This window comes from Meriones unguiculatus, chromosome 21 (genome assembly GCF_030254825.1).
Source record: "Meriones unguiculatus strain TT.TT164.6M chromosome 21, Bangor_MerUng_6.1, whole genome shotgun sequence".
NCBI classification, from domain to species: domain Eukaryota; kingdom Metazoa; phylum Chordata; class Mammalia; order Rodentia; family Muridae; genus Meriones; species Meriones unguiculatus.
The window spans coordinates 56,089,541-56,110,780 of NC_083368.1; the positions used below are offsets into that span (position 1 = coordinate 56,089,541).

General features: G+C 46.7%; 1 protein-coding gene across 1 annotated transcript in view; it reads left to right on the top strand.

Annotated features, from left to right (window-relative positions):
- The window catches only part of Snd1 (staphylococcal nuclease and tudor domain containing 1), a 399,985-nt gene that overhangs the window by 256,741 nt on the left and 122,004 nt on the right, over positions 1 to 21,240 (top strand). Inside the window, exon 15 of the mRNA XM_060374009.1 lies at positions 2,018 to 2,159. Coding sequence (XP_060229992.1) covers positions 2,018 to 2,159 — 142 coding nt within the window. The remainder of the gene's footprint in view (positions 1 to 2,017; positions 2,160 to 21,240) is intronic.

Below are 21,240 nucleotides of genomic sequence, written 5' to 3' on the forward strand. Positions count from 1 at the left end.
CATCCGTGCCTTCAGTTTTCATTGCTGACTTCCACGTCTAATCCCCCCTGCCACCCCCACAGGCAGTGGCATGCCTTTCTCTGTCATCTTTGCATGTGTCATTTTGGGAGTCAGCATGGTAGATTGTGAGCTGAGAAGTGAAGGCTGTCCATGGATTTCATTACAAAGAGAGCAGTCAGGTCCCTGAATTCTCATGATCGTCCAGAGTAAGCATCTCCTTGATAAAGCAGGGAATGTTTTATCCTGTTCCTTAGCCTTCTTAGCCAAAAGGGGAAGATAAGGACACAGCTTTCTTGTTAGTATGAACATGCATGTGTGCGTGTGTACACATGTGAGTGTTGCTCCTATGAGCATCTTTTTTTCTGTCTGTCTCTCCATATAGAGCCAAAAGACAGTGGTGAACAAAAGTCTATTTCTGGAAAACGCAGATAACTCCAGGTTTCAAGAAAGATTTCCTTTTCAGTGATACTGAGTTGCATCATGATTTGCAATAATCAATTTGATAATTGTTGTTGACTTACTGGCTCAGCTCATGAATAATGCCCCAGATTTAGACTAGTATGGCAAAAGGATTTGAATCAGGTAGTGCTTTTTGTTCCCTTGGAGCATTTGTCTTGCTTGACTGTTCTGGACTTCAGCCAACTGCCAGAAAGGCATTTTTCCTGCTGTCTTTGTGTGGTGGGATATGTGTCGCTTACGTGTTCACTGGGGGAGTTTCCAGCACACTACAGCTCATTGTTGGCTTTCCTTTTACCAGTGTGCCATTGGGATGACTGAGAATGGATGCCTGTTTCTCCTTTTCTCTAAGAATCCATCTGAAGAGAGGCTGGATCTCATTACTATAAATATTGTTTTCATCACAGCCTACCTCACTGATTCAGAGGGAGAGGAGCACCTTTGGCTGCTGTGGAAACTATAATACTTGATGGCTTGTTAAATTTTCATTGTTGTGTATACATTAATTTAGATACAATAGCTCTGTTGCTAGGAGAAGCTTCAGAACGGAAGGGCTTGGCTGACTGCAGATTGCCTGTGTCACAGAGTCAGGAAAGTCTGCAGAACTTGCTGTCCTCAGAGGGAGTTTGCAGTTCTGCTGGCTGGAAACCTTGGAAATTCTCAGTTCAGTGACTCTTCCCCCAGCACATGTGATGTGATATTTTGATGCTTGCTTACTCTGTCATCTGTTCAATTAGCTTGAGAGACTGAAAGGACTTGAAAGCCCTTGGCGCCTGTGTGGTCGGCTCTGAGGCTCAGGATGTTCACGCTTGGTACTCCTGAGAGCAGGGTGCATGGACTTGCGTGGATGTGCTAGCAGTGTTTGAAAAGTACTCGGTGGCTCTATGTTGGGTTATTTTCTTCCCATTTCTATAATTATTTGTGCTGGTGTGATGTGGTCTTTGCCTTTATGAAACACATCCTGCTGTTGCAGATTTTTCTGGGTAGGAGAGTACCCCCTGACTCAGCCCCGCCTCCTCAGAATGCATGTGAGACAGAGATAGTTGGGCTGATGTCCAGAGAAGGCTGGCTTCTGGACAAGGTTAGAAAGCCAGGGAGTCTTATACAACCTGTTTACATTTGAAAGTAGACACTTACTTAGGATTGTAGGTGCTTTGTGACGTGGCCTAAACACTACTCTTTTTTGTTTTGTTTTTTTTTTTTAATAAAGAAAATTCAAGGTTCAGTTGGCCGCCATGGAAGGATAGTAGCAGTTTTCTGACCTCAGTTGTAGCTTACGAGAAAATGAAGTCTTCATCCTGCACCAGAGCAGGCATGGACTCAGTTCCCAAACTCCCACCTAACTTACATACACAGTGAGTGCCTAGATACTGCGCAGAAGGATATTCTAGAAGCTGTTGCTTCTTTTGACAAGGTCACATGGGTAGCACATTTATGTCATGTCCTCAAGAATTACAGATTTTTATGTCTGCTCTGGACTCTGTATCCCAAACCAAAGACAAAGGAACATCTGTTTGTGTCCACTGCTCTCCAGTGACAGTTTCCTTCTTCTCTCCATCAGGATACCCAGAAGGCAAAGCAGTTCCTGCCCTTTCTTCAGCGGGCAGGCCGTTCAGAGGCCGTGGTGGAGTATGTCTTCAGCGGCTCTCGCCTCAAGCTCTATTTACCTAAGGAGACCTGCCTCATCACCTTCCTGCTGGCAGGTGAGTTTCATGTCACATGTGACTCTGAATGTCCTTCTGGGGAGGTGACCCTGTCGCCTCAAGATCTCTTAGTCGTCTACCCCACTATGCTCGTGCCTTTGGAGAATAGTTTGAAAGACAGCACAGAAGCTCATCCTGCTTAGATGGACGGAATTGTGAGCCTGGAAAGCAAGTTATGGAGTCCCCACACCTGGGATTAGTTGTTTAAGGCCATGTGCTCCTGTCATGTGAGCAGTAGGTGGCCTCAGGCTGAGCTGCCCTTGGAGTTCCCCAGGCGGTGCCACTCGTTCCTCCTTTCCTCTTTTTCTAAGGTCATCAGAAGCCCAGGCCTTTAGGAAAGCCTATCCGTGACACGGCTTTCACAGGCTCCCGCCTCTGTGGCGTGTTTTGTTGAATGGGGGTGACGTGCTAGGGCCAGCCTTCTACCTTTCCTTGCCGCCTTGCACTCACATATCGTAGCCTGCCTTTCTGGGTTGCTCTGTTTCCCCAGCCAGCGAGACTGTTTGAACTGTGCTCTTCGAACAGCTTACATTTATGTATTCAGGGAATAAACCACCTCGCTTCTTGGCTGCTGGCAAATAATAAAGATATTTATTTCTAGTCAGCCCTTGCAGAAGCTGTGGTCTTTGAAGGAATGCTGTCGTTTCATCCTTCCACCCCTCACGCACGCTCATCCACTCTCAAAGGACACGTGCCGCTGTGTTCCCACATGCATGCTGCCTTTACTGTTACTGTCCTGTTGCCTCAGCACGTCTGTTGAATTCTTGCATAGAATTTGCTGTGGTTAAAGAAGAGCATGAGATTTGCCTTCTGTCTGTCCACCGCCAGATCCCCATGGCCCCTTTTTCCTGGAAGGCACTGAGAGCTTGTCTATGGAAGGGGCTCCCTCGGGCCCCAACTAGAAGGCTTCAGTTCTATGCAGCAAGCCACTCCCTGAACACCTGGCTCTGTGGCTCACTGCTGCTGCCTGACTGTCCTTTCTTGACAAGGCACTCAAGAGCTCTTACCACTTACATAGTTGCTACACAGCTCTGTCGGATTCCTGAAAGGACCGAGTGAAGTATGACTCCGAGCTCGGGGCAGGGGTGGAAAGGAGGCTTGAATCAAATCCACACCTTACTGGAGGGCCAGACGTGTTTCTGCTGCTGGCAGGTGTAGTGAGGTGAAGCTCGGGGCGCTCGAGGCTGTCCTGCAGCCATTGTGCCCTGTCCCTCAGATTTCTGTAGCTGGAAGGGCTCGTGGCTGTGAATTCTTGTTCTGGGGTTTGAGGTATATGTTCATCTGATTCTCTGCTTTGCCCAGAAAACAAAAGCAGCCTCTTGGCGGTGTGCAGTTTAGTCCAGGGTAAACAGTAGAAAAGGTCTCATTGTTTCCCAGAAACCTGGCCTCAGAGGAAGGAAAACACTGCTTTCTAAACTCGGCTCCTTAAACGGTGCCAGCTCAAGGCGTGTGCTTGGTAGGAGAGTTCCCTCAGGGTGCTGCTTGTTACACCTTGCTTAGAAGAAAGCCATGTTACTGCGGCAGTCATTTCCTCTGTGCACTTAGCATTTAGTTCCAAGACATTGCCTAAGTTAACTTTCCGTCTAAAAGACAGCTTACATAGCAGCAAGGACATGCTAAAAGGTGTAATCACAAATATTTAGGAGTAACTTCACTCTTGTTTAGTAGGAGTGCATGGAGAAAGTCAGGCATCAGAAGCTTGAGCCTTGGAGTGGGTTTATGAAGGCCGAGGTGAAAGCCACCACACTGATATGAGCTAGTTAGAGGACTGGGTACTTGGTTTGGCCTTAGGTGTGTAATCTTTATAGTTTCCATAGAAATGTTGAAGCTCGTCAGAGGAGCCTGGGCAAATGCTGAGACCAGGGAGTGCTCAGCATGTGTAGAACTTCAGGCTCTTTGGGGCCTCTGGTATAGCTTTAGGAGTGATTTATTCCACCTCGTATGTGAGGGAAACAACCCAGGAACCCCAGCATAGGCTAAGGGTTCATGTGCACACCGAGAAAATACGCTCCAGGGAATAACAAAGACTGTTGAAAGCAGTCCTCGGGAAGCTAAGGAGACAGAGCACCCTGAGGAGCCAGCACTGTCAGAGGTCACAAAGAAGATCAAGTGTAAAAGCAGTGAAATAATTTTGTACTGTTTATCAGTCAGAAAGGCGCAGGGGCCTTTGTCAATATATTTTCATCAGAGTTGTCAACCAAAGGCAGATTCCAGATGATTAGAAAATACCTCTGGCTGCTCCTTAGAAGCCAACTTAGCAGATACAGATTGCTCAACCAACAGAGAACAGGAAATAGTGCATTAAAATGAAAGCTGACAATCCTGGTTGTGACTTGATGTGTGGGGAGTGCTGGTATGGGGGCAAGGGGAATCCCCTTTTGTGGGGAGTGGAGAGGAAGGTGAAATAAGAGACAAGGAGGGAGGAGCCACCCTTGGGATATAAAGTACATAAACTGAAATTTTTTTAAAAAATGAGAGCTGACTGGGTAAGGCGGCAAAAGTGTATCAGCATCTTGGGTACTTCTGAAATAGATACATGCTTTCAAGTCATGAAGGTGGTGTGTTAGAGTTGGGAAGCTATCCAGTTCAACTGATTTTCTTAAAACAGTTGTAGAATGTTAGGTAAAACTCAATAAAATCTTCATATAAAAAAAGAGAGTAGCCAGAACTGGTGGTAAAAACCTATAATCGTAGTACTGAATAATTGGAAGCCGGATGATCGAGAGTTTGAGGCCAGCCAGTCTCTGTTTTATGTCAAGGCTAACCTGGGCTAGATGAGACCCTGTCTCCAAAGACAGATATGTGGGCATGGGGAAAGTGGAGAAAAGTCCTAGGGAACACGCAGTTTAAAGGGCTAAGGGGACCCAGTTGAGAATTTCAAGAAAGAAGGCTATTGTGATAGGATAAAGAAAAACACAGTGACCTGGAGAAGATGAGAGCTGAACATGGGTGAGAGTCTGCTTAGAGAGAGTTTTGGGTTGACTGAGAGTCCGCTTAGAGAGACCATTGGGACAGTAAAGGTGAGTGTGAGTGTGGACCTGGAGACCTGCCTATGGCTGTTCACTGGAACAGTCTGTTCTCATGACACAACTCACTCCACACCACATGAAAGGACACTGCAAAAGTGATCTCTGCTTGCAACTAGGGAAGAATTTGCATTGCAGTTCTCAAGGGGAAAGTCAAGACGTTTGTTGAGATCATTCCCCTCTGTACTGCCCTCATTAATCCCAGCCTTTTGGAGAGCCCTCTGTACTTGAAGGTGGGATGGACACTTTCCATTTTTATGTGGCCTTTTTTTTGGGCAGACGGCCCCACAGCTTGATAGGGAGTGGCATTTGGCCGGAGCCAGCTGGTCTCTCTGTCACGGTTCCTGCACCCCTGTACGTGAAGTGATTGTTTAGTCAGATGGGCTAGGCAGGTGGGGCTGGGCAAGTCAGCTGCAGCTGACAGGTCAGTACCTCCTCACAGCTCTTGCCCTTTAGTCCTCTCAGCACCTGGCTTAGGTTTGGTCAGCGAGCAGATGACCTTAGCTCATCAGAGCCGAGACTGTTCAAGGTCCCTGAGCCGCTGCTGTGGCCTCTGACGCACACTCTTGTCTTGGAGCAGTTCCTAGTTCATTCCTCCCCGAGTTAGCAGGGAGCTGAGAACCCAGGCCGCTTGTATGTGTTTTTAAGGCACCGGTTTTCTCAGGCAGCCGTTAGTGAGCCGTGCACATTTCCCCCCACTGCAACAACAGAAGCGCACCGTTAGTCTTCGATTTCAGGGCATGCTCACTCAGCCGCCACGTGTGTTACGCTTTATTTTGATATCTGTCTAAGAAAGACTGAATCATATGTTTGCAAAGCATGTACCTGTTTTGAATCACATGAAGCGTGTGCCCTACTATTACCATGACCTCTATGTGAAGCTTTCTCGCTGTATATTATGTGCTGCCTCTTGGGCATCAAGGCCATGCTGAGGGCACAATTCAGGAAACAGTCATACTGACTAAGCATAGCAGGTAGCAAGGTAGTGTCCTGTAAACGAAATGCCTTCTCCAGAATTAAAAGAGTAATTTGAGGCTTCAGGGTAAAGTGATGTAAGGAATCTTAAATCAGGTATTTGGGAACTTTTGCCGGCCTCGGCTAAGACATATCCAGGCCTCTCCCTGGTTGCCTTTCCATGTTATAAAACAGTACAGTGTGGTGACGTACAAGCCAAGGTGAGTGGAGAGAGGGGCCAGTGTAGACAGCACTCACCTTACACAGAACTCTTGGGACAAACTGCCTAGATGGCAGCAGCTGCTTGGCAGGGGTTCCGTGTGGATCACAGCAGGTGACTTATAATTAACCAGTTACCTGGGCACATGAAACAGGACTAGAAAATGAGGCCTCCCTTTGCTTGCCCTTTGGCATCTATTTTACTTTTCTGTCTCTCTCTCTGATTACAGCTCCCCCCTGTGATGTGTTCTGACAAGGTTCTAGATGTCTGCGTTTTAATGAGTGGTAGTGGGTTTTCTCATGATGAATAAAAGGTGTGGCTCTGTCTCTCTCCTTCCACCTTGAATGCCTTTGAATAGTGTTTCATTTCCTTCCTTCACTTTAAAGTCTCTTCTCCAGCCTGTTGTAATTGGAATATCAACTGCTTGTTTCAGTAGACCAAAAACTTGTAATGAGAGGAAGGGAGGGAAGGTAAATAGGAGTATCCTTCTCATCTCCGGGCCCCTGGAATGGTGGATCCCCATTGATTACCAGTGCCTAACCAAATTACACAATTAAAGCCAATGTATGTTTAAGTGAGAAATCCCATTCTGCTATCACAGAGGTGCTAATGAATCAGCCTGTTACTGTGGTTGTGTTTGCTGGGCTTCTATCCTTAATTAAGCAATTACAGGGTCTGCTGATACTTATGAATTCCTTTCAGATGTTTTAATTGAATTGCAACTTAATGGATATTTGTAAAGTGGGGTATTCTTTCTCCTGGGACTTCCCAGTTTGGATGTCTCCTCTGCCTGTGTGTTTTCAGTTGGGACCCATCACCTAGCATGGACAGCTTGACAGGAGGCCTTCCTGGGGGTTCTCCAGTTCTTTATTTTTTTCATAATAAAATTAGAGTTAAGTTCATTTAGGTCACTAATAGGAAATAATCAGCCCAACAGGTTTGGGGAAAATTTTTGATAAGGCCCAGAGTTTTCACAAGTTTATTTTAACGGTGATACATAAATTAACAAGATAGTTTATTTTCTCAAATAACCTTTAATCTAGTAGTATTAACAGCCATATAAAACCAAGAGCTGTCTTAGTTCCTTCTGTGTCAGGACTGTGAAATAGCTAAGCTAAGAATGGATAAAGTCTACAAGGGAAGAAATGGATTTTGGCTGTCAGTTCTGGAAGCTGGATCGTGTAAGGTCCTGGTGGTCCAGCATCTGCCAGCATCTTCTGTGCGGACCTCCTGCCTCTGATGGAAGGATTGAAGGGCAAGTATGTGAATAAGAGAGAGCAGGGTACTTCTTAACGGCTTGCTCCTCCAATAAATAATCCATCCCTAAAGTCCCTGCCTCCCAACACTGATGCTGTACCAGTTAGATTCATCATGAATTTTACTGGGGTGAAGGGGCGTGGGGAGAAAGTAATGCAGGTTGGCAAGCCAGATTCCAAGCACAGCAAAGGTATAAAGGAAAGATCAAGTAATTGGGGGTGGGAAATGCTCCAGGGGAGGTAGCATTCGAGCATCCAAGAAGATGGAGCACTTTTCTTTAGGCAAATTGCTATAACTCATGTAGGCAGAACACCTTTGCCTATATCAGTTCTCAGAGTTGCCTTAAAGGAAGGATGTGGTCGTCATCATCACTTTTCTCTGCTTCTGTATTAGTGCAGAAACATCTTCTCAAGGGCCTTCCTGCCACTGAGCTTCAGTGCTGTGGCCTCAGCTTGGAGTCTCTACATGCTCACCCCTGGCCAGGCAGGTAAAAATGCCAACCTCTGGCTGTAGGCTCTGTGTACCAGCTTTAACTCATGAATCAGCCCCAAATGGGCTGCCTCATAACTTACCAGACATTCATTGGTGTGGTTACTTAATAATGTTTTTTAGCCTCTGGGCACTGTCTTAGGAACATAGAAATGCATGATAAAGTTAGAACCTTCTAGCAGGAAGGAATGTATAAACATAAAGGGAACAAATATTTTAAGGATAAAATAAGGCTTGGTCATATCAGTAGTCCCAGCACATGGGAGGCTAAGGCAGGAAGATTGCCATATTTCCAGGCCAGCCTGGAGTACAGGCTCAAAACTATAATAACAGCAAAATGAAGCGTGAAGTAGGAGAAGCGTACCTTAAATGACAAAAACGTGAGAAGCGCCTGGAGATTCTGAAACAAAGTAAACATTGTGACACTCTCAGAGGGCCAAGGCTGTCCTTCTTGTAACTAGAACTTAAAGATTTGGAGACCAGTGGGGCCAGCTGCAGGTTTGGGCCAAGGCAGGGCAGCCTGATGCATGGTATTTCAATGATCAGATGAGGAGAGGGCTGCTTAATAAGAGCCTAGAAGTGTCCATATCTGAGGATGAACCATAGGACTCAGAAGAACATATTAGAGGGTTTCATGGAGAAAGAGATGGACTTTGATTTGTTCAGTAGCCGCTTCAAGAGGCAAAGTAATAAAGTCATCAGTAAAAACGAATTTGTTCAGTACAGTTTAAGTAGCTGCAGACCAAGTAGCTAAAACACTTAAGGGTTCTCATTTCCAGGTTCCTCATTGGTGGTTTCAATCAGACCAGCCTGCTTCTCTTAGCATGATGCTGATAATCAGGGGTGAGGAAGACAGCAAGGCCTCCATGGCAGTCCTGTGCCAACCTGTGTCAGCCAGGGGCTTCTCAGCTGAGGGAAGGACAGTAGTCATTGCGGTCCCCTCTGTGGAGTCCGTCACTTCCTTAGCCTCCATGCCACAGAAAGGGGGGTGTTGTCTAACACTCCGCTGGGAGGGGCCCTTGGGATGCCTCTGGCCAGTCATGGAGAAGACCCCCTCTGAACTCTCGTACCCACAGAAGCTGATAGTGCTTTTTGTGCTCTTCCTGCTTCAGAGTTTGGTTTAGGTGAGATAAGGGTGCTCCTGGCTAGAAATAAAACCCGCCATCCACAGTGAAGAAGAGCCGTGAGACGGAGCCAAAAGCAGGCCCATGAGCTTTTCCTCTTCTGCTCCTCCTCCTTCCTTCTTTAAACAAGGCTTCACTCTGAATCTTCCCAGGGTCGGGAAGGATGAAGAGGAGCTTGCCAGGAATCTGATAGACCTACTGGCCTGTGTCCAGTGCTAGCACCTGTCTCTCTGGTTGTGCCCATTCCATTGTGTGGCTTCTTTAGAATACAGTTTGGTACAGGGTTGGTGGTGGTGGTTTTCTTTTCAACACCATTCTACCAGCTTGCTGCCATTTTCCATCAGCCACTTAGCGCTCATCTAACGGCATCCTGTGCTGGCCCACTAGCCACCAGCCCAGCTTTCTGGGGAAGTCTGTTTGGCCAGAAGGGTTACTGAAGTAGACCCTGGATGCAAGGTAGGCAGTATAAAAATGTTTTCATGATCTGAAACGAAAGGGAACTCTGGAGAGACAGCTTAGCAGTGGAGAGCACTTGTCTGCAGGGGACCCGCGTGTGCTTCCGGCACCCACATGGCAGCTCACAACTCTGTAACTCAGGCCCAGGTGATATGACACTCCCTTCCAGCCTCCTCAGACATCAGGCGAACACATGGTACACAGACCTGCATGCAGGTAAAGCATCCGTACACATAGCACTCAATTATTTTTTAAGAGAAATGCTGTGTCTTGCAGTGAGCAGTCTCAGGGTGAACAGTACACACTACTTGTAAGACATATCTTGGTTGCTCTGAGTACTACCTCTCACATCTTTCTCACACCATTGTAAGCAGGTTTTAAGCAGGTTTTATGTCACGTAACCTGGTGCTCCTCACCGAACAATGAAATGGTCTTTGTCCTTCTCCTCAGCCCCAGGTCACTGCTCCTCCTGCAGTTTGCTCATAAGGTTGCTCGGGCTTCTCCAGCTGACAGGCTGTACTTGAATGAGATGGTAGAGTTTGAGTGGGTGCTGCCCACTTAAGTTGTCCACTGTGGGCCATCCTGCTCAGTCCTCCAGCTGGCCTTTGCGAGGCTACTGCGGAGGCTCTGGGAGCTGTCCCTCATCCCACTGCAATGCAAACATTCCCATTCTGATGCACAGTACTAGGCTTAGGCCTCATAGGTGCGAGAAGGAGTCCCGGAAGTCCCTGTCATATGTGGAAGGCGTCTGAGACACGAATGCTTCCACCACTGAAGCTCTTTTCCATTTAGTTCAATTACTTAGAGTTTTGGAAAGTCTTAACCAGGGTTTCTTTTCACTTTGCCTGTGGTACAATAAAGGAGACATGCGTCTTCTGTGGCTCCCTTCAGGGGCAGCTTACAGGCATCTAGAGTGGGCTTCGGGCAAATGTCACGCTGGAGCCTTCTGGCTTCCCTGCCATCTCCCTCCTGTGTATTCTACGGTGAGCTCCCCTGTGTACCTTGACTGAAGAGGAGGGTATTTAAGTCTGCCATCAGCAGAGGAGCAGAGAAGCCCCTGTCTCCCTGCCCTTGCGCGCCTCCTTTTCCTGAGCTTGTACATCTGCTAGTGATTTTTCTAGGGTTAATTTGGGTGTTTTTATTTTTAAATCGGAACATGGTGTCTGTCTCTCCTCTCCGTGCTTTGGATGCAGCCCCTGTGCTCGGCCTGCGGTTATTAACTCCACTGACACAGCAGTTCACTCGTTAGCATCTGCATTTTAAGTTACAAGCTAGAGCAGACGGCATTTATGCTGTATTTGTGCCGTTGCTTCTTCATGAATGATGTTGCATGTGCAGGGAGTGCAGAAATAACTCTAAGGCCCTGGTATATTTTAGTCTCTCTTTCAGCAAACTGCTATTTCTTTTTACTCCTGATTCTCATTGTTTAATAGGGAATTTTTTTTATTCTTTTCCAAGTTTAGACATACTCGTGAGTGCTGCTGATTGGGAAATGCTAACAACAACCAACCCTTCGTATCCAAATAGGCGTATTGCGTAGAGTGGCCATCTTTCTCTCTCACGAGGTGTTCCTTGTAAGCAGCCTGCTTTGATTTGAGAAGAGCAGTGTTCTCTCCTTCCCAGAGCAGTGGCTGGGAAGACATAGTAACAGATACTGCTCGTGCTCGTGTCTGCGCCCAGATCCTCCTTTCTGAAGGGATTAGTCAGTGGTCACTTGCTAACACCTGCTAGTGCTCAGCCCTGCAGAGGGAAGAGAAGAAAATGGTGGAGGCCTTCAAGGGTCTAGCCTTGGGACTTGACTGCAGTGCGCACCAGGCTGTACAATGCCAGCACAGCAGTAGACCCCTTATGAGAGGTGTCAGTCGCCAAATCCTCCTGCCCAGCTCCAGCTCAATGGCAGATGGTCACCTCATCACATAGGTGCTGAGAACCAGAAAAGCACTTCAGTTCCAGACTGTGACCAGGGGCTTCCTACCTAGCATCTGCCGCCTGAGGGCAGAGAGCAAGCTCTGGCTAGTAGGCCTGCACCCATGCTGTGATTTTCCTGTAATCCATGCCTGGTAGTGTTTCTTTGAGTTCTCTTAGAACCTTCTTTTGTTAGTTCTTTTACCCACACACTTACACACTTTTAAAATAGCATGGAAGGGATTCAGAAGTGCATACTGAACATAAAAGATGCATTCTGGGTAGGCAAGCAAAATTCTGCAGTTGATCTAAGTTATCCCTTTCTCTCTAAGGGCCTTCCTCCTCTGAGACCCACTCTACTAATGAATTCCTGAGGAGATAAGGCATGCACACCTGTGAGGCTGGCGAGCCACACGAGTGCCCACAGCTGGACGTGCGCTCTCTGGTTGCACATTGCCTGGCATGTGCAAGGCTCTAAGCCCAGTCATCAGCACTGATTTTCAAAAATAAAAGAAAACCCTGCCCCTTTAATGTGTCCTGTAAGTAGTGAGGGAATTACGTGGTGTGGACAAACAGCACTCTACCTACTTTCCTGATGCTCCACCTCCTGCTGTGAGCTTGAGCAGTAAGAACTGTCTTGTCAGACTTCGTATTCCTTGAAGGGTCGTCTAGAAGAATGGAGGATGGGCGTGGTCGCTTTCATTTGTTCAACATAGTAGCACTTGGCTTGTATTACTTTCCTTAATTCCATTTCACATATTTGATGCAGGCTTCTGTGTGTCTCCTAGTTTGTATTAGTTGGTCTTATAATGCTGATTCGGAATTCTCTCTGAGAAATCCACACCCAGCATGACAGATACTGAAGTCAGTTCACCAAATGGGCTCCAAGGTCAAGTGAGAGTCCTAGCATTTACGCATCCCAGTTCAGGCTGTGCGGACTCCCTCCACACACTTCACATCACCTTCCGTGAACAAAGCTCATGGGCAGCTCTCTCTAGGACCTGGGGACAGTGGGCAGTAGCTTGGCTGTTAAATGTTTGCCCAGCATGCTGGACACTCTGAATTCAGTCCCCAGCTCTATGTAAACTGTGCTTGGTGTTCTGTACTTGGAACTCCATCCCCCTGTAGGTGAAGGCAGAAAGAGCTGAGAGCCATATATCATCTGTGGCTGCACAGCAAGTTTAAAGGCAGTCAGCCTGGACTATACAGGGCCATTTCAGAACCAGAAAAATGAAAAATAAAAAGTTGATGGACAAGATGGAATGACTAAGAAACTGTTCCACACCTCTGCATCTCTTCTGTGGAGAAGTCCTCTTGGGAACATTCCGTGTTTACCACCCATGAGCACAGCTCCTGACGCAGGCATCCTGTGCTCAGGCTTTAGCTTCTTCTGCTTTCTGAGCCTGTTTTCTGGTGAACCTGTTCTCTGGAAACTGTAGTGTGCCTAACAGGAGAGCCTACATATGCTATCACTCCTTGCTAGAGTGATGGTTGGTCCCCAGAGACACCCAAGTAGTAACGCAGGGCAGAAGGATGTGGCTGGCAGTGTGACCTTGGCAGTGCACTCGGGTGGTGGGCGCTGGGCATCTAGATCGTACCCTGCATGCTCGTTCAGGGACATTCACAGATGCTGCTTAGGGGTGCTGCTGAGAGCAGACAAGGTGATTGCTCACTAACGAGCCCTGGAGCCCGATCTTAGTTCTCTTACACTGGCCATCCAGTTGAAGTGCTGGTTGCTGCACATCCTGCTGAGCTGCTTCTCCAGGGGGAAGAGAATGTGCTTTAACCGAGACCCACAGCCTCCAAAGCATCCACCCTCTGCTCTCTCTGTACCTACCTCCACTATGCCCTGGCTTCCGACAGAAACCGTGAATTAAGTGAGTTAGGAATAAACTGCTTGACTGCGTGTGTGCAGATAGCTTCTTTCACCAGCTATCTGAAGTGCTTTTTGAAATACATAGGAGCCCTTTGTAAGCTGCTTTATAAGCTGTGAAGTCCATTGTTGCTGCTCTCTGCAGCCAGCGTGGCTCTACCCTAAGCAATGTCTCCTGGCTCCTGGCCAGGGCTGGGTATTGCAAACTCTAGTAAGCAGGAAAGCCACCCACCAGGGTCACGAGCAGCTGTTGCAGGTTGGAGGATTTGCAGAAATTGAGATTGCTGTTCCCAGATATTGGCACTTGCCTGGTGATGAATGACCGAGTCTGTGCAAGGGGACTCTGTATGCCTTCCTTCAGCCTTTTATTCTCAGCCCTCTATTGTGGCGCCTGCTCAATGGCCCCATTGTGGAGGAGGACCGCTAAATGCTGGAGTGAGTAGCCTGCCTCTGCCTCCATTCCCTCCTTCAGTTGGCCTGAACTGAGACATTAAGAATAGCTCTTTGATCCCCTGATCTGATTCTTGAGGCAGGAATTTCATGGGGCATAACACAGATGCCAGTGGCTAAAAATTCAACCTCAAGAGGAAAGAGTACCTGAAAGAGTATGAAATGCATTCGCTTTGATGACTGGGGTTCTCACCATAACCCACCTGTCTAACCAGAATAGCCGGGGAGGCAAGACCAAAGGCCTCCAGAGGTCTGTTCTTATAAACTCAGTAGTAACGGTGTATTTAGCTCTGATGTCAGAACCCAACAGTGACATTCCTAGAGGGCATGCCTAGTCATGTATGCTTATACTGAAGCTAGTGTTACAATACCCACTTCCTAGAGGCTGACCCAAGCTGAGTGACCTCAGTTAAGGCATTTGTAACCCCTGCTCCAGTCTTAGCCATCACCTCCTGTCATTCATGGTCTTAGGCGTGTGAGATGCTTGAAGACAGGGATATTGCCTGTCCTGTTACCACTTCATCCTATGCACCATAGCATTGCGTAGAATACAGGTGGAACTTGAGGAAATGAATAATGACTGTTTGGTTTTTTTTTCTGTGGGGGTTGGCTTTTTGTTTTTGTTTTTTGCTTGGGGGTAACATTTTGATTATTTAAAAATTCAGAAAGTAAATTATTACCACCATGTTCCCTCAGACTGGTAAAACCATAGCAGTTCTGGCATCTAAGACCAAACTAGGTGTCTCTTAAGAGAACCAGGATAATGCTGGGGTCTGCCCCCAAAGTCACTGAGCTCTCAACAGGAGCATTAGCCTCTGTGTCCTCTGTTTTTTCATAAGATAAATGGGTTGAATTTGGTTTCTCTGGCTCATTACTCACTGTTCTGATCTTCTAATAATAGCTTTTGCTTAGTGGGTATTACTGTAGTGGGTTTAGCTGCAGCTACAGTACAGTCCCTGTTTTACAAATGAGAAAACGGGTACAGAATTCTGTATTAACCTGCTGAATAACAACACATTTTCTTACTCTTGCTTTATATGCTCTCAGCAGGAACGTAGGGCCCATATTAGCAGTGAGCGGTTACCAGACCTCACCGCTCGTGTTTCTGTAGGCAGCAAGGACCCGTATGTATTAGCAGTTCCCAGACCTCACCGCTCGTGTTTCTGTAGGCAGCAAGGACCCGTATTAGCAGTTCCCAGACCTCACCGCTCGTGTTTCTGTAGGCAGCAAGGAGTTCCCCAGTCTTCGCTCACGTACTGCGTCTGCCTGTGCCCTTGCTGGTGAGAAGCCAACCCTGTAGCAACCATGTGCCTTTCCTGTAGCATAACCAAAAGCAACACTTAGAAAGGAGAGGATAAGCACCGCCCCTCCGGGGAAATGGAGTAATGGAGATATAACATTTTAGTCATCATTTGAGGGTTGGATTTGTTTCCGTGGCCCAAGAGGTGACACCTAAGATGAGAGCACGGCCAGGACGTGAGATTGTGGAGAGCGTAGGTCAGACCTGTGGGATGGGTTATGAGCTGGGGTGTTTATGGTCAAATTAACTTTAGCCCTGAGTAAGCAAAGTCCTAAGCCAGTTATTACTGCCAGGACACTTCTAATGGGCCCTGTGCAACCTTTATAAATTATTCAGCTGCTTTACTAATAAAAGGCCAAGCAACTTGCCTGGTCCTGGCGGTATTTAAGTGGATAGCTGAGAATAGGTTAGAGGGACAGAGGATCTGCTGAGCACAAGGGAGCCCTCTTTTGTGACTTGGTGGCAGAAGGGTTAAACAGATGGCCTCGAGTAGTGGTTTGCTGCAAGCATACATAAAGTGGCGTGAAAACGCTAGCAGTGCTGACTGACAAGGCGCCGTCCACGCTGCTGAGCCATCCTGGCGTCCTGCACGCTGGACACGGTTCTCACCGAACACCGAAGATGCGGCTCTAGATCACCTGGAGGCGCTTTCCCTACAGACTCCTGCATCTCTTTATTTTTATATGGTTTTGAAAGAAAAGTTAAAAAAAATAAGCACAGTTTCTTCATTTATTCATTATTGTATTGTTAACACACTGGCCCATCTGTTATCTGTGTTTGTAAATCAGAAGATCTAGGTGTGATTGCTGCTCAACTCCATAAGAAAGGGGAAGAAAGGGTTTGGTTTGGTTTGGTCTGGTCTGGTCTGGTCTGGTCTGGTCTGGTCTGGTCTGGTCTGGTCTGGTCTGGTCTGGTTTGGTCTGGTCTGGTTTGGTTTGGTTTGGTTTGGCTTTTTTCCCCTTTCCATGGTCCATACTTCACAATTGCCGTGCTTACCAGCAGCTTTCGGCTTTTTAGCCCTGGGTGTTCACAGGGTGAAAGATACTAATATGTGAAGAAGGTAGTTACCAGCTCATCTGGAAGTGGGTTGAGTGTCCATGTCCTAGATAGCCACACGTTTGCTCTCTGAGTGATCGTGTGCTGCCACTAGGTATGGTAGTGGGTTTATAATCTCTATATTTCAACGAATAAGGGGTTAGAAGTGTGCAAAATGATTCCTTTACCTGCAACTGAACCCGGAGCCTGTTGTTTACTGGAATTCCAAAAACCTCTGGGATTTTTGATGACCATGGAAAGCAGGGTTCTAAACTGCTGACAGCTGTAGCTGACCGGAGAAAGAAGAGTATCGAGTCTACTTCCCCCCAGCATGTCCACAAAGGCAGGACCGGAAGCCAGCACAGGGTAAAGCGCTTGGGTCCCAGCCTGACCCACGCTCAATCCTCAAAAGTCCTATGATTATTGAAGGGGAAGCAACTCTATAAAGTTGTCCTCCACTTGTGTGCTTTGACACACACAGACAGTGATAATTTTTAAAGGCACAAATGGCAGTTATATCCCAGGACCCTAGACTCCCAGTCTAGAATTTTATGGCACAAGATATTAAACACAAGACTTTTTTTCCAACTTTGCACAGTCTGTCATTTTTGTTCTTCTAGCTCATTGCATGCTATATCTTCCAGAATTTTTGCTGAAACTAATACCATATTGGAATGTATACTCATCTTCATCAATTATGTTTGTATCTTTTACTTCTTAAAATATCTTTATATTTCTTCAGCTATGCTTTCTTCTCATTCCTCAGAATGATCTTGGTCCCATACCAAGAAATATTGAAAACACCATTAACATCTACCTCCAGGAACATTGATTTAATGGGGGAGGTCACACACGAAGGTCAAAGGACAGCTCTCAGAAGCCAGTTCTTTCTTGACACCTTATGGTATCCAAGGAATCGAACGTGGGTTATCAGCGTGGGTGGAAATGCTTTTGCTGCTTGAGTCATCTCATGGTCCCCAGCATCTGTCTCGCAGTCCCACCCCTCAGCAGCCATTGCTCAGTGAGCCCGTGGGGATGCTGGCCATCGTTCCACTGCAGCGGTCACTATTCCACAGAGTAGAGTTGATAGAACGCTAACTCTTAAGGTATAAAGCAGGTGAGAGGGGAGAAAGAGGGTTAGTAAAGGTCAGAGTGGTGGGTAAGAAAATGGAAGAGTGTGTATCTCGTTCCTCTTCCACTGCTTCCTAATAGCCGTGTGCAGCGTTCACGCTCCTTTCTCTCGGCCCATCTCATTGTCTGCACTTTTGTGGGCTCTACCCCCACAATCATTAAGTGCAGGTTCTAGCCCTAGCTGTGTCACTCTGGAATATATTAAGTAGTAGCTGATGTTCCTTCAAGGCTATGATCTTATGAACTCTTCTCCTTACTCTTACATTTTGAGTTTGAAATCAAGTCAGCTGATGAGTAAATTGAGTTGATTACATTTTAGCCCTGGCATAAATGTAATCTGCATGAGTAGGAGATGACAGCCTGTGTCTTTCCTTACTTCATCAGATCAACACTCTAATTGGATGACAGAGCTCAGTTCTAAAGTGTCCTGAGCTCAGAGGTGAGCTAGCCAAGGGCTAATGCTAATGTCATCGATCCAGTTCCTCAGAAGAGCAGTTAGGGCCCTAAGGAGATGAGGACTGTGAGAAGCTGAGAGGCTGTGCTGGCCTTTCTCACCAGCATCCCTGGGGCAAGCTGATCAGTTAGGTACACTCTCTGCACCACAGCCCACCCGCCCTAACGTTCCTGCTTCTTCGTTTGCTGGAATTATAGTTTTGTTGTACTGTTGGTTTATTTGTGGTAGAAACAAGCCAAGAATAATCTCAGTACCAGAACAAAGCAAAAGAAGTTAAGCAAGCAAATTCATTGGGGGAGGGGGTACTGTGCCATGAACCATACCTGGCTAGCACACCAAGCAAGGCCTGTACTTGGTTTTTATGCCAATGCAGGTGGTGTGGTGTTTTTCTTCCTTTGGCTGGTGTCTATCCTCATAGTCTATCTAGGCTGATGGTACACACTTTTAATCTCAGCTCTAAGAGGCAGAGGCAAGTGAATCTCTGTGAGTTCAAGGCCAGCTGAGGCTACATTTAAAAATAAAATAAAGAGAGAGATTGACTGCTCCAGGCCATCAAGTTGTAGTTGGTGGGTGGTAAATAATAGTCTTAATCAGGTTGGGGAAATTGTGGAATATTGGCCCTTACCAAGCTAGCTTCATTTGATAGGAAAAAAGCAGACGTTTCTCACATTGGAGTTTTGGGTTTGGGTGAGGTTTTCTGTTTTGTCTTTTGTTGTTTTTGTTTTTGAGACTGTTTCTCTGTGCAGCCCTGGCTGTCCTAGAACTCTCTCTGGGTAGAGCAGGCTGTCCTCGAACTCAGATCTACCTGCCTTTGCCTCCCAAGTATTGGGATTAAAGGCACTACCACTGCCCAGCCGAGAGTTTTGGTTTTCTTTATCTTTAAGGCTTTAGATTTAAACGCATAAGAAAGAAAGGTTTTAAAGTTCTTTAGGATGGTGTTTCACCCACTTCACACACACAGTATATTAAGGATTAAGGCTTCACCTTTTAGTAACAGCCCAATTAGTAATTGGCAGAACTGCTGTGTGCATCATGGGGCCAACAGTTGCCATGAGAACCTTACCTCTCACATTCCCTGACTCATTTTACATGAACAATGCGATTGTGGCGAGATCTGAAGTAAAGGGATGAGAAGACAGAGCTGGCAATGAAATGACTCCCTGATTTCCCTTAAACCACTTGGAGTGTTAACTCTCTGTTCATTCAGCTTTCCCACCTCCTGCAAGTTTGTTTCTCTAAATCCTTCAGAAGGAAGTAAAATAATTTGACCTTTATTTGCATCAAACTTAAAAGCAGTTCAAGTTCAGTGCTTAGCTGGGAGATTGCCTTTAATGAGCCAAGTTTAAAGGAGGAGCGTTTTAATCTCTTAATGTTTGCATGGAAATGAGATGTGCGTACACAGTAAGAAAGTACTTTACATTTAAAAACGGAACCACGCCTCCCAGGAGCACTGAGGAGCTACAACCCAGGGAGGAAACCTACCTGGCTTTCCTTTTGTTGTTGTTTCGGGGTGGGGATGGGGAGTGGGCAAAAAAACATCTCATCCCCAACATGTGCCTGTCTGTGACATCCTGAGTTAGAAAAACACTCCTCACTGGGGGCTCAGGAATCGGCTGCACTTGTTTCACAAGTCAAGTTCCCGACTCCTTCGCCTGACCTCCCTCCTGTGTCCGGATCTGGCGCCAGCGCAGGGTTAAATGCAGGTTAGATCCTCGAAGGAGGACAAGGTGCTTCTCTAAGCCTTCGTCAGCGCTAATGCCAGCTGTGTTTGGTGCTCCGTCACTGTTTTTCTGTCCCTTGTTACTTACTGGGCCACCTTTTATGCTGAATGGAAAATAAAGAGACTGTTCCCCCCCTTCTAATCCTAGCTGTGCTTGAAAGACAAATAGAATGCTGAGTGAGGACTTCTTGGCTTCCATTGTGGGGTGAAAGCTTGGAGGGACTGGCCTCCCCAGTGAGTTCTGGTATCCTGGAAGGCCCTGTCTTAGCTTTGTCTTCTTGTGTGTCAGGAGTGGGGCACTCCTGACAAATTTCTAGTCAGGTGAACGGTCATCACTCAGACCACTCTAGAATGGTCTTCCCTCCCCTACTGCACTTTCTTCTTCTGGATTTGGAAATTATAAAATATTACACAGTCATCCACAGACATTGGTGAGCCTGCCTATTCACAGTAGTTTGGACTTTCCTACTTATCATTTGAAAAACCTTAATTTCCATAGTAAAAAAAAAAAAAATACGGGGGCTCTTTGCAGCGCTCTTTTCGAAGTATTCTGGGCTGCTCTGTCGTTCTGACAACACCTTGGTGAGCTGTGACGGAAGCTTCCTTCCTTCCTTCCTTCGTGCCTGTAGTCAGTGGTCTGTGTGCAGCAGCAGAATGGGCCGGTTAGCTTGCCACCCCGAAGGGTATTCAGGCGGTGCTCTCTGTGGCGGCGGCCTGCTGATTCAATCTCAGATATAGAGAAGATTACAGACTCTTAAAAGAATCTGACCAATTATGGTGGATGCTATCAAAGAACCAAAGATAATAATAAATGTTGGAAAAAAGGTGTGGAGAGAATGGAACCTAGTGAATTGTTGGTAAATTGTAAAATGCTCCAGATACTGTGTAAAACGATAGGGAGATTCCTCAAATTTTGAATGCTTTTTTTTTTTTTTAATGTAGGGACTCATACTGCTAGCTCGGGCTCACCTCCTACCCCGAGCTGACATTCAACTGAGCCAACCCTCTGCCCTGGGGGCACAAGTGTGTACTACCACATCCATCCAAGTCCTCAAAAACCTCAAAGATAGAACTATGGTCTGTCAATCAGACTTGTAGGTATACACTAGATATAAAATCAGTATCTCAGGAAATACTTATACCTCCATATCCACTGCAAAACTGTTATTATTAGCCAAGACATGGATACAAAAAGTATGGTAGAGGCATGCAAAGGAATGTTATGTAGCCTTTTAGTGGGAGGGAATCCTGCCATTAACCACAGCTAGATGGACCAACCTTCAGGTCATTATGCTGGATGAAATAGACCAGTCAGTTGCTAGAGGATAAATAACTACATGCTTACATCAATCTGTGGGTAAAATAGCCAAACGTAACAGCAGAGTAGAGTGGGTAGAGACTGCGAAATGCTTAAAGTAGGGCGAGCTGGGTGGCTGCACTCACCAGCTCCCGAGTTCAGTTATGGGGTGAACAGGGTCCTCCATATCTGTCACACGGCATGTGCCCGTTGTTGGCAGTGCCATGCTGTGTTCCCAGATATCACATTAAATGTCCTTATCCCATACAAAGAGGAGTCGAGAGCCGGGGGAGGTACCATAGTCCCACGGTGTTTCTGTGACCCCAGTTCTCCAGAGGCTGGGGCAGGATGACCACAGCTTAGGGTGTGTAGAGAGACATGTCTCTAAAG